The sequence below is a fragment of the Hemitrygon akajei genome, chromosome 29 (genome assembly GCF_048418815.1).
Source record: "Hemitrygon akajei chromosome 29, sHemAka1.3, whole genome shotgun sequence".
Taxonomy (NCBI): Eukaryota; Metazoa; Chordata; class Chondrichthyes; order Myliobatiformes; family Dasyatidae; genus Hemitrygon; species Hemitrygon akajei.
Window position 1 is genome coordinate 24,159,557 of NC_133152.1, and position 15,937 is coordinate 24,175,493.

General features: G+C 43.8%; 1 protein-coding gene across 2 annotated transcripts in view; it reads right to left on the reverse strand.

Moving 5' to 3' along the window:
* Positions 1-15,937, reverse strand: part of vwa1 (von Willebrand factor A domain containing 1) — a 52,783-nt gene that overhangs the window by 7,823 nt on the left and 29,023 nt on the right. For both annotated transcript variants that reach the window (XM_073031907.1, XM_073031906.1), the window contains exons 3-4: positions 5,401-5,676; positions 1,068-1,349 (exon numbers count right to left, since the gene is read on the reverse strand). In XM_073031907.1, coding sequence (XP_072888008.1) covers positions 1,068-1,349; positions 5,401-5,676 — 558 coding nt within the window. The remainder of the gene's footprint in view (positions 1-1,067; positions 1,350-5,400; positions 5,677-15,937) is intronic.

The window sequence follows — 15,937 nt, forward strand, 5'->3', positions numbered from 1 at the left end:
TAATGTTTTGGGCCAAGACCCTTCATCAGGACTCACTATCTTCAGGATGCTTGTTATACTCTTCCTCAGGAACTCCATCTTCCTTTAAATGTCCATTATCAAACTGCAATACATCTATTGAAATATTTCTGGAACCTCTCTTGATGTTGCTTCACACTGCCTAATACACACTCTAATTTTATAATTTTACATGCTGTGGAATCTATATTTGGACACTCAATCACATTCTCATTTTTCCTGCAATATTTCATCACTATTAGATCAGTGGGGTTACTAATGCTTTTTAGTGTTTCACTTATTTACTGCCTGTTATGCCACTGGTGTTTAAGGCAGCAATGAAGCTCCTCCAATCCTGTCAGTCTAGAAAGATTCTTCACTGCTGTTTCCTTAACGATTGTTTTTTGACCAGTCAGGGTTGTTGGCCCTGAGCTGGAGGACCGGTGGACCACTCTTAGTCTGGCCTCTACCCTTTGACCTGTTTGGCGTGGGTGACCCTACCGAGAGCCAAACCACAAAGCCCCAACTCTAACCAACATAGCTCTCCGGGTCACTGAGGCATGCAAGCCTTCAAACTCTACGCCAAGATTGTGGTCATCTTGGAGGTTGTTAGTATTGAATGCAGAGATCTTCAGTAAGAATCAGTCTGATGCTGAGTTTTGAAATTGTGATGTTGAACGTCTAAAGATCAAAGTAAATTTTATTATCAAAGTACTTGTCACCAAATACAACCTGGAGATTTATTCTCTTATGGGCATACTCAACAAAACTACAGAACAGTAACCTTAACAGGATCGATGAAAGAGCACCCAACTAGGGTGTTCAAACAATTGTGCAAATGCAAATATAAATATATAGCAATAAGTAACGAGAACATGAGAGGAAGAGTTCTTGAAAGTGACTCGATTGTTTGTGCGATGAAGATTATTTTGTAGGTTAGTGTATGTCAACAAGGGAAACTTTGTGCTTGGCTGGCATTTGTTGAAGTGGCATTGTATCAGACCATTTTCCACTGGATGAAGTGAAAAGCTTATTAAACGTTTTGTGAGTGCTAATTTGGAGCTTATTACCGTCTTGAGTGCAAGCTTTCACTGATAACGCTTCGGTTCTGCCGGATTGGTAGATCGCTGACACGGTCACCAAGTAGGTGGTGTTGGGTTCCAAGTTGTTCACAATGGTGGCGTTCTGGTCACCACTGATGCTGAGTAAATTGGTTCTGCCCCCTGGCAGGACCCCATACAGAACCTCGTACGAGGCAACGCTGGGCGGAGTTGGGGTCCAACTGACTTGAAAACTTCTTGGCTGTGAGTCTGAAATTACAACGACCTGTGGACTCAGCTCCTCTGGAGTCTCTGAAAGCAAAACAGTTTGAGTTAATTTGGTTCAATCCAATTGCTGCAAACATTCTCGTCAAGTTGCATGAGAATAATATGAACGTCACATTAATAATGTTCCAATATCATTAACTTTCTAAATTTATATTATAAATATCTTTAGTATCTCTATGTATCAGGACACACTGCAGTAAATAAGTCATCCATTCCTGAAGGTGTACACCATGGACGCACAGTCTCAAGGAATGTATGACCATGGAAACACATGCCTTAGAAACTGTATACCTCAACACAGGCCCTTTGACTCAGCTTGACCATGCAGACCAATACGCCTATCTAAGCTAGTCCCATATCCCTCTAAAATGTATCTATCCATGTATCTGTCAAAATGACTTTCAAATATTGTACCATTCTCTGCTGCTTCCTCGAACAGTTCATTCCATACACCCACACTCTCTGCTTGCCCCTCCCATCCCCTTTCTCACCTTAAACCGCTGTCCTGTAGTTTTAGATCCCCTTACACCGGGGAAAAGACTGTGACTATTTACCCTGGTGATTTTATAAGTCTCCGTAAAGTCATCCTTCTCACCTCGTCACTCCAGGGAAAACAGTCCACCCTATCCAGTCTCCTTATAACTCCAACCCTCCAGACCAGGCAATGTTGTTGGAATTCTCGTCGCTGCCTGTTAGGAGTTTGTACGTTCTCCCCGTGACCGCGTGGGTTTCCTCCGGGTGCTCAGGGTTCCTCCCACAGTCCATAGATGTACCATTAGTTAGGTTAATTGGTCATTGTAAACTGTCCCGTGATTAAACTGGGGCTAAATCGGGGGTTTGCTGGGCAACACGAAGGGCAGGAAGGGCCTATTCCGCGGTGTATCCCAATAAATGAATAAAATCTTTTATTCATCCTCTCTAACTTCATCACACCTTTCCCGTAGTGGATCTTCTTTCCTGAAACTGGGGCTCTGACTTGAATATTGGACTTCAGTTTTAAGTTCCTGATAACATACTTCCTGATCAATTGGATTGCTGTCAGTTGAATCCAGCAGTCAATCTGGCAGCTTGCCCAGCAGATAACTGTGTAACTGACCGTTATACCTGAAGGTGACAGACCCTGATGTGTGCTCTGCTGCTGGGCTAATCACCAGTGTAAGTCATTGACTAAACAGGCCCTGACCAGACCTGTTGCTCTTTGGATTCCCAAAGTGTCTTGCGATAAGCACATGTCCTCTTTGTAACGAAAACTTTGCAAATGTATGTGGCAATATCAAGCGTGCATTGCAACCGTATGCCCAGAGTGGTTAGGCATGTGCTTTAAACCCACAGAAATGATGTTTCTTGCAACGTCAAGATATCCTGAACTGCTTAGCAACTAATGATGTTCTTTTGAACGGCAGTCAATATTTTAATGTGTCAAACACTGTAGAATATTTGGACAAAGCAACTCCCTCACCTAACAAAACGATAACAAGCAGGTAATTGGCTTCTGTGCCATTGATTGAGGGATAAATATTAGCCAGTGTATCACGGTTCACAAAAAATAGTGCTAAGGATTGTTTTATGTTAACCTGAGAGTAGAGAGAGCTCTGATTTAATGTTTCATCCGAAACACAAGCAACTTAGAAATCTAATCACACAGTGCAGGATCTCAAACACTCAGCAACACCATTACGTGCTGTGTTGTATGACGCGGGCAAGCGTGAGCACGATTGTTCTTGGCAAATCTTTCTACAGAAAGTGGCTTGTCTTTGCCTTCTTCTGGGCCGTGTCTTTACAAGATGGATGACCCACCCAGTCATTATCAATATACTCCTCAGAGAATGTCTGCCTGGCGTCAGTGACCAGATAGTCAGGACTGGTGACGTGCACCAGCTGCTCATATGACCATCCATCGCCTGCTTCCATGGCTTCACGTGATCCGATTGGGGGGCTATGCAGGTGTTACACCTTGCCCAAGGGTGACCTGCAGGCTAGTGGCGGGAAAGAGTGCCTTGGTAGAGACATATTTCCACCCCACCATTCATATTAAACACTACAGAATTGAATTATGGAATACAATCGATTGCTAAGCATGACTGAAACTTGCTTGTTCACATCAAAACTTTGGATTGTGCACTTGTGTGGATATACTGTCCACCTGCAGTGCATGCTTGAGCACTCTGCAAAGGGACCTGCCCATGATTTTAAACCGCATATGTAGTGCATATGACTCCTGACAGTATTTCCAACTTGTGAGTCACTACATAAACCCTGATGGACAAATACACTCATCACTAGAGTTCGAAAGCCAACTGTGATGCGGGGAGGAAATCTCGTCGCTGACTGGCTGTGTGGCCAACTTCGAGCCTTGTGGTCTGGAATCTTGCCCACGTCGGCTCACGTGTAGTGTCCGAAATGGCGTCCAGTCAGCTGATTGGAAAGTATCATGAAGGCCAAGCATTCAGAGGACACACCACAATTAACAGCGCACTGACCATGTCTCCTCGCATGGTGACAAAATGTTTGCAAGTAAATTGGCAAGATCGGAGAACAACCCAACCCAACCCAACCATCTATACACTTTCCAAATTATTTCCGGTCAGTAATACCTTAGACTTTATGCAAGCTAATTGTATCACTTAAACAAAGAAACATGAGTGATTGCTTCTGTTTCCAGGATGATGGGACTCATGTTGGGACTTAGAAAAGATGTGTGAACACTGGAGAGGGTTCAAAGAAGGTTCACAATAACGATTCCAGCATTGAACAGACTGTCATATGGAGAACGTTTGATGGCTCTGAGCCTATATTCACTAGAATTTGGAAAAAATGAGGGGTGACCTAACTGAAACCTATCCAATGTTGAAAGGCCTTGATAGAGTGGATGTGGAGAGGATGCTTCCTATGATGGGAGAGTCTAGGATCTGCGGACACAGCCTCAAAATACAGGGCATCCTTTTAGAACGGAGATGAGGAGGGATCTCTTTAGCCAGAGAGTGGTAACTGTGCAATTCATTGCCACAGGCAGCTGTGGAGATGAATTCTTTATGTATATTTAAGGCAGAGGTTGATAAACTCTTGATTGGCCAGGGTATGAGGGGATACAGGGAGAAGGCAGGAGATTAGGGCTGAGAGGAAAATTGGATCAGCCATGATGAAATGGTGGAGCAGACTCGATGGGCCAAATGGCCCTCCTTTGTCTTATGGTCTTATGTTTGGAACCTTGGGAGCACAGTGCGTAACACACCTCCCCTTTGCAGGAAAGGCACTGAGGATTTACAAGGATGAAACGTGAGGTTCCAGGTATGTGAAAAGGCTGCCACAGGGCTGAACACTTCCTCTAGAAACAGAAGGCGTGAGGATCGTTAAAATAATGATTGGCGTACAAATATGAAGAGGTTGCGTATTTTAAAGAGATTTCAATAACTGGTACGATGAGTCTCAGGTGAAGAATTATAGCCTGATTCATATTTTAAAGAGAAGGAGAATGGAGACTAACAACGCCAATACTTCTAATGTGAAGCTCATGGGCCACAGGAAGGACTTGGCGCTAACTGAGCAGGACATAGAGAGGAAGGGAAGAACACAAGATACGGACACAGATCTGCTGGGACATTCCTGCACTCTGGACCTCAGTATTTGATCTCGACTGTGAAAACTCTCCCTCTTTCTGGGCCGATACGAAGTGAATTGAGCTGCCCTTTCCCATGATGGCTCTCGGGGCGAACGGAGAGAGCTGGGCCAAAGCGGAAGTCCGGTGGCTGGCCTGGACATGGTCTGCTTGTCTCCCACCAGTGTTACAGCCGTGTATCTGTCCAAAACCCATTTGGCACACTCATCCCTCACAATGTAATGAGAGCTGGATAGGCCTAAAGTGGACACAGATAACGAGTCAGAATCACATTTTGGCTTGGATGGTTTTGGTTTCCAGGACTAAGGTAATATCTCCCCTGCCTCTTTACCAAAATCAGCTAACAGGCTGGTGGCATTCTGTCTTAGAGCTTATGTTATGTGCCAGCACTGCCACGTTCCTGTAAACCGTCTCGTCAATCTCAGGTAATTCATGTTACCGAAATCAGTCAGAACTCACCTTCCAGCGTAGTTACCACTGTCTCAAGGAACTTATTATAGTTGTCACTTATAGGAGTAAGTTTCACTTCATAGGTGGTCTTTGGGAGCAGCTGTCTCAAAACAACACTTGTTTCTTCCCTAGTAACAGTCTTCCATGACTTCTTCTGGGGATCCACGAGTGGACTGTATTCAATCAAATAATAGTCTGCGCTGTTACTAAGCAACCTGGGCCACGACAAGCGGAAGCTGGTTGCTGTGATGTCCATTGCTCTTAGCTTCTTAACCTGGATAATGTCTGCAGGGGGAAAAATAAGAGAGAAGAAACAGTGAAATTTCTAGATAGGCGAGTGTTTCTATGTGTGTGTGTACAGCAGAGAAGGACATCCATCGTGTGTATCCCATATGCACAGCCACACGTGTGTGAGGAGGTGGTTATGCAGGAGCATTTGTGTTTTGCATATGTTCACTGAATCACGAGGTAATGATGCAGCTCTGTAAAACTCTAGTTAGGCCACACTTGGAGTATTGTGTCCAGTTCTGGTCGCCTCAGTATAGGAAGGATGTGGAAGCATTGGAAAGGGTACAGAGGAGATTTACCAGGATGCTGCCTGGTTTAGAGAGTATGGATTATGATCAGAGATTAAGGGAGCTAGGTCTTTACTCTTTGGAGAGAAGGAGGATGAGAGGAGACATGATAGAGGTATACAAGATATTAAGAGGAATAGACAGAGTGGACAGCCAGCGCCTCTTCCCCAGGGCACCACTGCTCAATACAAGAGGACATGGCTTTAAGTTAAGGGGTGGAAAGTTCAAGGGGGATATTAGAGGAAGGTTTTTTACTCAAAGAGTCATTGGTGTGTGGAATGCACTGCCTGAGTCAATGGTGGAGGCAGATACACTAGTGAAGTTTAAGAGACTACTAGACAGGTATATGGAGGAATTTAAGGTGGGGGGGTATATGGGAGGCAGGGTTTAAGGGTTGGCACAACATTGTGGGCTGAAGGGCCTGTACTGTGCTGTATTGTTCTATGTTCTAATATCATACATGAAGTGTGTATGTGTGTGTGTATGTACTGTGTGTGTATACTGTGTGTACATATGTGTGTGTGTACTGTGTTATGTTTGTGATGCACTGATGAACTCAGGTGCAGCAAATGGAATATCCCTGTGGCTCGCCATAGACGGCATTGGGCTTCTCCGGTTTTTGGGCCCCTGTATTTACTAATCATTATCTTAACCAGAGTTGTTAAGCCCTTGCGTTTTCGGTGTAACCATGTCAAGTTAATTGTGGCTGGCACCTGTTTCCCATGGTCCATAATTATTTAAGAAGGACTCTCAGTCGATGCCTAATGGGAGTCATTGTGTTGGAGAGGATAAGTTCTCGTGGTGGTGCTCCTCCGATGTTTAACCTCTAGTTTCCTACCGTTCCTCTGCACCTGGGTCCAGTCCTTCGGGAGCACGTTTCAACATGACAGGTGTACAACGTGCGCATAACGTAATTTGTGGTGCACGATCATGTATGCAGTGCCTGTGAGACGTTCAATGTGAACTTAATAGGTGTGTCGATAGCGTAAGTCTGCATCGTGCAAAATACGAATGTGTGTGTGTTGCTTCTACTGTACAGTCCTGCCGAAGGGTCTCAGACAGAAACTCCTTTCCATAGACGCTGCCTGGCCTGCTGAGTTCCTCCAGCAGCTTGTGTGTGTGGTACTGTACATAGTTCTGTGTCTCGGTGGGTTGTGGGTAAGAAGAAAGGGATAAGATATTTAGAGTTAATGAAGACTGACTGGAAAAGTTGCTGATTACTCACGCAATCAGGCCTGAAACAGGAGCTCAAACGTCACGTTAGTAACTGTCACACAGATGAGACTGGAACCAGTGAGATTTGCCCATGCAGTTCATGCATGTTCAAACTGAGTACCATCGTCTTCAAACCTAGAGGAAGTGGTGGCGGGACTCGGGAGTAGCGGTGAGGAACGATGGACAGGGGCAACAGAAGGTGCAGGAGTTCAAAATTATTGCACAGTATCAATGTTCATCGTGGAGTATATCATCTTTGAGAGCATTGCTTCAGCCATCACCATTGTGCTTTTAAACATTCACCTAAAGTCTTCAGCAATCAGAAGGCGATCAGCAAACCACTGTTTTGTGACTGGACAGCAGGCACTCGACCGTTCCCCGGCAACTGCACCACAGAAGTAATGCGGCAAAACGCACAGCCCAAGCGGTGAGAATAATAACCGTCTGCAAGCTGGGAAACAGTTTCTTCCCTCAGGCCGTTAAACTGCTGAACTCCCTGCTGCCTCGCATTCAAAGATGCGAGAACAAAGATACAGAACAGTTAATCTGTTCTGTACCGGACAATATTTAACTTATGCACTTTAGTTTGCTTTTTATGTGTAATCCATCTGTAGGGTTCATCCTACGCTGCCTTACACCCTGGTTCGGAGAAACGTCGTCTCATTCGATGCACATGTATATAGTTAAATGTCAATAAACTTGACTTCATGTGGAGAAATGGAGGATGTTTTCTTATGAAGAATTGCAGAAATCATGCATGCCATCTGAGGCGCTCACAACACCCACCTTCCTGTCAGCTTGAACCAGTTTGGCCATTCACCTCTGACCTCTCTCATTAACAAACCTTTTGAGCCCCCAGGACTGCCGCCCACTGGATTTTTTTTTGTTTGTTTGGTTGGTTTTTTTTTGCACAGTTCTCTGTAAACTCGTGCGTGAAATCCCAGGAGAGCAGCAGTTTCTGAGATAAGCTACCCCGTCTGGCACCAACGGTCACTCCCCAGTCAAAGTCACTTAGATCACATTTCCCCCCCAGTCTGGTGTTTGGCCTGAATAACAGCCCATGTTTTTATACATTGAGTTGCCGCCGCATGATTGACTGATAGGACGTCCATGTTAACGTGCGGATAAAGTGGCCACAGCACGAGCGTTGAAGTGCCAGTTCGAACGCAGACTGAATGTTCACTATTTCCCTCACTTTCTCTTCAGTCCTTCCACGGCTGATGTGGCTGCACAGATCTGATTTTGTGCACGCTGTGTGAGCTGAGAGCGTAAATATTCATTCCTGGCCACAGCTGCAGTAGATATGGGTAAAGGCCTCCCCACCATTGAGCACATCTACACAGAACGCTGTCACATGACAGCAGCATCCATCATGAAGGACCCCACAATTCACTCATTCTCTTTCCTTGCTGCTGCCATCAGGAAGAAGGTACAGGAGCCTCAGGATCCACACCCCTGGTTCAGGAACTGTTATCACCCTTCAGTCATCAGGCTGTCAAACCAGTGGGGATAACTTCACTTGCCCCATCACTGAACTATTCCCACAACCTATGGACCCACTTTCACAGATTCTTCATTTCCCGATCTCGATATTTATTGCTTATTTATTATTATTATTACTATTCCTTTTTTTTTGCTTTTTTCTTGCATTTCCACTTTTGATGTCATTTGCGTAGTGGTTGTTGGGTGCAGTCTTTCCAAATGTGCTTCTTGCGTTTACTGTGAATGCCCACAAGAAAATGAATCTTAGGGTTTGCAAAGTACTTCGAACTTTAAGCTTGTCATTTCTTTGTAACACTTCTAATAGGATTGCTGAAATATTTCAGGGAGCCCGAGGCAACAAGGAGAGACGAGTAACTGGGACTGGAGAGAGGAAGGACACCATATGGAAGCATCTGTTATAGATTTACACAGAGACACAGAGCTTCAGTTGTTTCTCTTTGTTCTGTAAGTTATTATAAGAACAGAAAATTAACACAACTGGAACCTGACAATGATTTAAATACAGTGGGAGAGCAACATGAATAATAATAGTTCCCTGAATTGCAAGACCAACCCTTGATCTTCCGTGGGAGAGTCTGAGGCACACGTATTTGGATGGGTGAGTGTGAAGTCTTAGTCAGTTCTGGAGGGGGAGGGGGCAGAGTGATTGGTGGAAACTAAGGCAAGAAGCATTACGGGGGAGTGTGCTAAGGAATAAAAGGCAAAGAAGTGGGTGGGGATTGGTCTGAGGCACGGAAAGGGCCAAAGCAAGGGGAGTTTTGGTCTGAAAAGGATTCATTTGTTTTTCCACTAACATGATATCTTCCAGGAGCAGTCGATGCCAATTGTCCTCGTAACTCAATGCCCCATCGTCATTTTAGTTATCCTCCATTGTAACTCCTAAGACATCAATAAAGCATTCCTGAGGTAATTAGACCAAAAGGAAACGCAATACTCCCAATGGAGTCTTGAAATGAACCCGTAGGCTATGGAATCAGTTCAGAGTTGCGGTGAGAGAAGTTATCCACGCCGGTTCAGGAGCTGGATGGTCGAAGAGCAATAAGTGTTCCTGAACCTGGTGGTGAGGGACCTAAAGCTTCAGCCCAATAGTAATAGTGAGGGAGAGCATGGTTGAGGCATGGGGGGGGGGGAATAATTCTAGATGCGAGGCAGGGGTTTGGGGTAATGAGCAGGGTGAGGCGTTGGTTGGCATGGTCCAAGGCATCAGGTAGGCCTGAGGTAACAAGGTGGGTCTGAGGCACGAGTTGAGGGGGGGGGGGTTGGGATGGTCAGAGACATGGTGCAATAGGGTGGTGCCGAGAGTCTAAGGTGGGAGGCAGGTGTGGAATTGGAGTCCAGGCCACACGGCAGAGCGGAATTCGAAGCGAGGGGAATTTGGGTCTAAAAGGATCCATTTGTTTTTTCACTAACACTGTGTTACAGTCGAGCTGGTTGTAGTTTCCCTTTGTCAATGAGAGTAAGGGCTGATGTTGCAATAAACTGGTTTATACTTCTAATTAGCTTGATTGGTGCGTTAGAAAACATATTGAATACGTAGCTGGAGGAACTCAGCCAATCAGACAGCATCTATGAAAGAGAATAAACAGTCAACATTTCGGGCCGAGACCCTTCTTCAACTTCCTCATAGATGCTGCCTGACCTGCTGAGTTCCTCCAGCATTTTGTGTGGGTTGCTTTGGATTTCCAGCATCTGCAGACTTCCCATTGTTTTTGAAACCATAGCGGACTAGTTTCACCCTTTGTCTGTTATACATCCTCAACGAGGTCTTACAAACCATGATTTTAACTGTACACAGTTCTTAAAAACTCAGGAACACCACTCTGATATCAGGATGAGATCAAAATTCACCATAAATGTGTCAATCACAGCAAATATATGGCGCTGAGATGATGAATTATAGTTCAAGTATATAGGAAGAGGTCGCGCTAATGTAGCCCCGGGAAATAACTCCAACACTGAATCACACTTGTTCCTCAACTCCATGTACAGTACTTGCCTAATAGCAATATCCCCTGCTAAACTTAACCGACAAAGCAAATAGATCAATTTCAACTTCCATCATATTTTGGGAGACAGGCCTTCAAATTTCCTATATGCTCTTAATATGAAAAGCACCTCCTTTTATATAGCGATCTGTAATATGAAGATTAAATTGTCTTGCATTTTCCCACTAGAAGTGTTCATATTGAATTGACTTTATTACTTGTATCCTTCATATACATGAGGAATAAAAATCTTTACGTTATGTCTCTAAGTGTGCAATGTGCAATTTATAGTAATTTCTAATAAATAGTATGTAAAACAGGACAGTCAATATAACATAGAAATACAGTTCATCAGTCTGATGGCCTGGTCGAAGAAGCTGTCCTGGAGCCTGTTGGTCTACAGTTGCACTGGGCTGTCTGCACCACTCTCTGCAGAGTCCTGCGATTAAGGGAGGTACTGTTCCCATACCAGGCAGTGACGCAGCCCGTCAGGATGCTCTCAATTGTGCCCCTGTAGAAAGTTCTTAGGATCTGGAGGCCCATACTAAACTTCCTCAACCGTCTGAGGTGAAAGAGGCGCTGTTGTGCTTTTTTCACCACACAGCCAGTTTGCACAGACCACGTGAGATCCTCGGTGATGTGTATGCCAAGGAACTTCAAGCTGTTCACCCTCTCAACCCCAGATAATTGATGTCAATAGGGGTGAGGCCATGTCCATTCCTCCTGTAGTCCACAACCAGCCCCTTTGTTATATATGTATCCCTTCTGCACTTCAAATACTGTATGTCAGATGGACCATCCTACAACCTTCTAAAGGTAAGGGAACATTAATCAAATTTATATAAGCTGTCCTCATAACTCAACCCTGCGTTAGGATAAAGATGAGCTTTATTAGATTCATGTATCCAGGACATCTTCAAGGAGCAATGCCTCAAGAAGGTGGCATCCATCATTCAGGTCCCCTGACACCCAGGACATGCCCTCTTGTCATCGCTACCATCAGGAAGGAGGCCTGAAGACACACACTCAATGATTCAGGAACAGTTTCTTCCCCTCTACCATCTGATTTTTGAATGAACACTACCTCACTACTTTTGTTTTATTTTGCATTACTGATTTAACAATTTTATATGTATATTTATTTACTGTAATTTACATTTTCCTCTTTTGTTATGTATTGCATTGTACTGCTGCCATAAAGACGACAAATTTCATGATCTATGCCGGTGATATTAAGCCCGATTCTGATTATTTGTCACATGTACGTCGAAACATACAGTGAATGGTGTCATTTTGTGTCAATGACCAACACTGGGGCTGGGGGGCAGCCTGCGAGTGTATCACGTTTGTGGCACTGACATTGAACGGTCACGACTCACTAACCTTAACCGTACATCTTTGGACTGTGTTAGGAAACCCGAGCACCCGGAGGAAACCTACACGGTCATGGGGAGAACGTACAAACTCCTTACAGAGAGTGGCGAACCGAACCCAGTAAAGTGACCGCTGGTGCTATACGGTGATACAATATCCACTGTGCTACCATGCTGACTATCGGTAATGTCACATCATCATTCCATCATTCATCATCAGAGTATGTATGCGGTACACAACTCTGAGATTCGCCTTCTCCGGATGGCCACGAAACAAAGAAAACCGCGGAGCTTGTTCAATGGAAAACCATCAGGACCGCGCCTCCAAGCAGGAGAAAAAGAATGGCAACACGATAATCTCCCCTCACACAAAAATCTAACAGAACACGCCAAGTGGCAACAGGAACGTCGAACCCCAAACCCCCTCTCCTCACACAGAAATCTAACAGAACACGCCAAGTGGCAACAGGAACGTCGAACCCCAAACCCCCTCCCCTCACACAGAAATCTAACAGAACACGCCAAGTGGCAACAGGAACGTCGAACCCCAAACCCCCTCTCCTCACACAGAAATCTAACAGAACACGCCAAGTGGCAACAGGAACGTCGAACCCCAAACCCCCTCCCCTCACACAGAAATCTAACAGAACACGCCAAGTGGCAACAGGAACGTCGAACCCCAAACCCCCTCCCCTCACACAGAAATCTAACAGAACACGCCAAGTGGCAACAGGAACGTCGAACCCCAAACCCCCTCCCCTCACACAGAAATCTAACAAAAATACAATGCAATGATACAGTGAGGAAATTGTTGTATCTCCTCAAAGGTCAAGGTATCTTTCCTGAGGTAAGTTGCCCAAGACTAAGCACAATACTCCCAATGGGGTCTGAAGCATCACTTCTAACCTTTCATATTTTATTTCTTCTTCTGCTAAAGGTCAAGTTCATTAGCTTTTTAGTTATGTTTCAAGCCATGCATTGTGGTCTAAATTTATAGGCCAGAATATCCCTTTGCTCTTCAACAATCATTCATCTGTTATAATAAAATTAAAAGATCAAGAGCCAATAAATGATCTAGTAAGCTGCTAGAGTTAAAAAGTTCATGGAACTATGTTAACCGTGACAGTCTTTTGGGCGACAGCCTGACTGAAGTTAAACGATTCACAGTCTGCACTTGTATCAGGACTTCACCCCAATCTTTACTCATCGCTAGTATGTACAGTACATTGAAAGTTCTGAACTATCTGCTGGTCTCCAAGACCACTGATATCAGATAAATTAATAATCACTATCAATAGAAGTTATGGAATTCATGTGGACTAATCCAAGTAGAAAGGGTGTACAAGGGGCAAAATCATAATTAGAAGTTGGATGATGAAGCACGTGATCTCGAAGTTTGAAAATTTCTGCAGCAGATCACCATAATGTTGTCCAAAGATGTCCATGTACTGTAATTCTTAATGATTTGCAATTTTTGAGTCTTTGAGTAATGTGTCTATAATTCTCATTCCTGTAATCTGGATATTAACTGTGACCTTCACTTATCTTTACACTTGAATCAAAACAAATGATCTCACACTTTCACCCTACCGGAAATTTACTGGCCACAATTTTGACCAAACATTTAATATGTGAATATCTGCAACCTCTTCTTCCCAAGTGCACAACCTAATATGGTCAAAATCTTAATCACTGTCACTGTGTGAAACGTAACCTCATGCAGAAATGAGATTATAAGACGTTTGCCACAGTAAAGTTCAGGTCATCCCATCCTGATTTTAAATGGGTGATGAGTAACAACTAAATAAGGGAGACTGTCTGCACTCTGTCTGGGATAATACAATCTAATTATTGTGCAAAACTACCTTGGGAAAATGTCCAATTTTTTTTTGCTAGTAATCAGACAAAGATTCGGCAACAACAACTGCATTTTTAAGTTGCATAGCGTATTTAGAGTAATAACACACCCAAATACTTCACAGGAATATTATGAAGCAAAGTTTAACACTCATCCAGGGGAGGAAAAATACTATTTTTTAATTAGTTTTTTAAATACATTTTCTACATAACTACAGATAAAAAACCCCAGATCGAAATGAAGAACATTGATACAGTGCAAAAATAAACATACAATAATAATATGATACAAAGAAAGATAATTGAGAAAGCACCCAAATTGAGGACATGTAAAATTAGTATCCTCCCCAAGCCCCGCAACAAACAAAAAAAAAACTCCAGACCAACCACAACACAGTATAGGGAATATAAATCAGGACAATCAAACCCCCAAAACTGTAAATACACTTAGCAACAGAAGATATTAATGCCTACTACCAACAAAAAAAGGAGCTGAAAGCAAGGGACCGAAAAAAAACCCTAGTCAAGAGGAAGGTTATGAAAGTACTCAATAAAAGGTCCCCAGACCTTATGGAACTTTAAATCCGAATTAAGAACTGAATAATGAATTTTTTCAAGGTCTAAGCAGGCCATAATATCATTAAGCCATTGAGCATGCGTGGGCGGGGCAACATCTCTCCATCTAAGGAGGATTAAACGTCTAGCCAGGAGAGAGGCAAAAGATAATATTTGACACTTAGTCGAACTCAGACGTAAATCTGTCTCGCCCCAGAAACCGAACAAAGCAATTAAAGGGTTAGGTTCTAGGCGGTGATTCAGAATATACGATAACGTTATGAAGACCTCTTTCCAAAATTTCTCCAAGCTAGGACAAAACCAGTACATATGGATGAGAGAGGCCACGCCCCTTTTACATTTATCACAAAGCGGACTAATGTTAGGGTAAAATCAAGATAATCTAGATTTAGACATATGGGCTCTATGAACAATCTTAAACTGTAAAAGGCAATGGCGAGCACAAAGAGAGGTTGAATTAACCGATTTGAGAATCGAGTCCCAAGTCTCATCAGATAGGGAGGTACTTAGATCGTGCTCCCATGCCATTTTAATTTTATCCACAGGGGCCGGAAAAATATTATTGCATACGTAAAAATCTTGTCAAAGGGCTGTCTATTTTAAAAGAAGAAATGACCAGAAACGATTGGGAAAAGAATTTCAGAGGCCAATGGGTTTGGCAACTGAAGGCCAAGCAGCAAATGGGATGATTAAATTTCTCAGTGCTTAATGGGTCAGAAAGCTGCATTGCAGATAGTGCCCGAGAAGACTCTTGTGATAAGGACGGAGCAAGGTCATAGGTAGCTTTGAAAACAAGCAAAAGAGTTTCAAAAGAGTAGTGTGAAATCAATGCAAGTAAACAACACCAGAACTGGTGCTGCTCAAGACTACGTCAGCAGAATTTTTGGATGACCTCATTTCTAGAGGGTAGACCAGGGTAACCTGGCCAGGTCTGTATAGAAAGCAGTGACAGTTCAACTCAGTTTGTCAGGGGAAATGCAGGAAAATGAGAGGAGGAGGCACGGATTAGAGAGAAGCATATCAAGCGTCCAAGAGTGACGGAGCATTTGCATTACCTACACAGGACGAGCAGCAACAAGTCTGCCCTAAATGCAAAAATGTGCGCACACAGCTGCACATTGCCTGAAGTTGCAATTTAAAAGCAAAAGGGAAAATTAAACTTCCAGCGGCTCCAGCCAGAGCAGCACACGGCTGAGACAAATCAGTAAGTGATCGGACAGATGTTGCGTTCTTGATTCTCCAGTCCTCCGTCCTAAAGCAGCTGAAAAATGCCCGGGGGGGAGGGGGGAGATAGGGGCAGCAAGTCGCAGTTCACTGTAATTAAACCTCAGGGTTCCAGCTGCTACGATGAGTGATGTGTCTTTACAAAAAGTATTTAAACCATCAAATCAAGAACGTCATGTCTAACAACATGTACTGGAAATGAATCTGTTATGCTGCTGGCACGCACATGCCTGAAGAA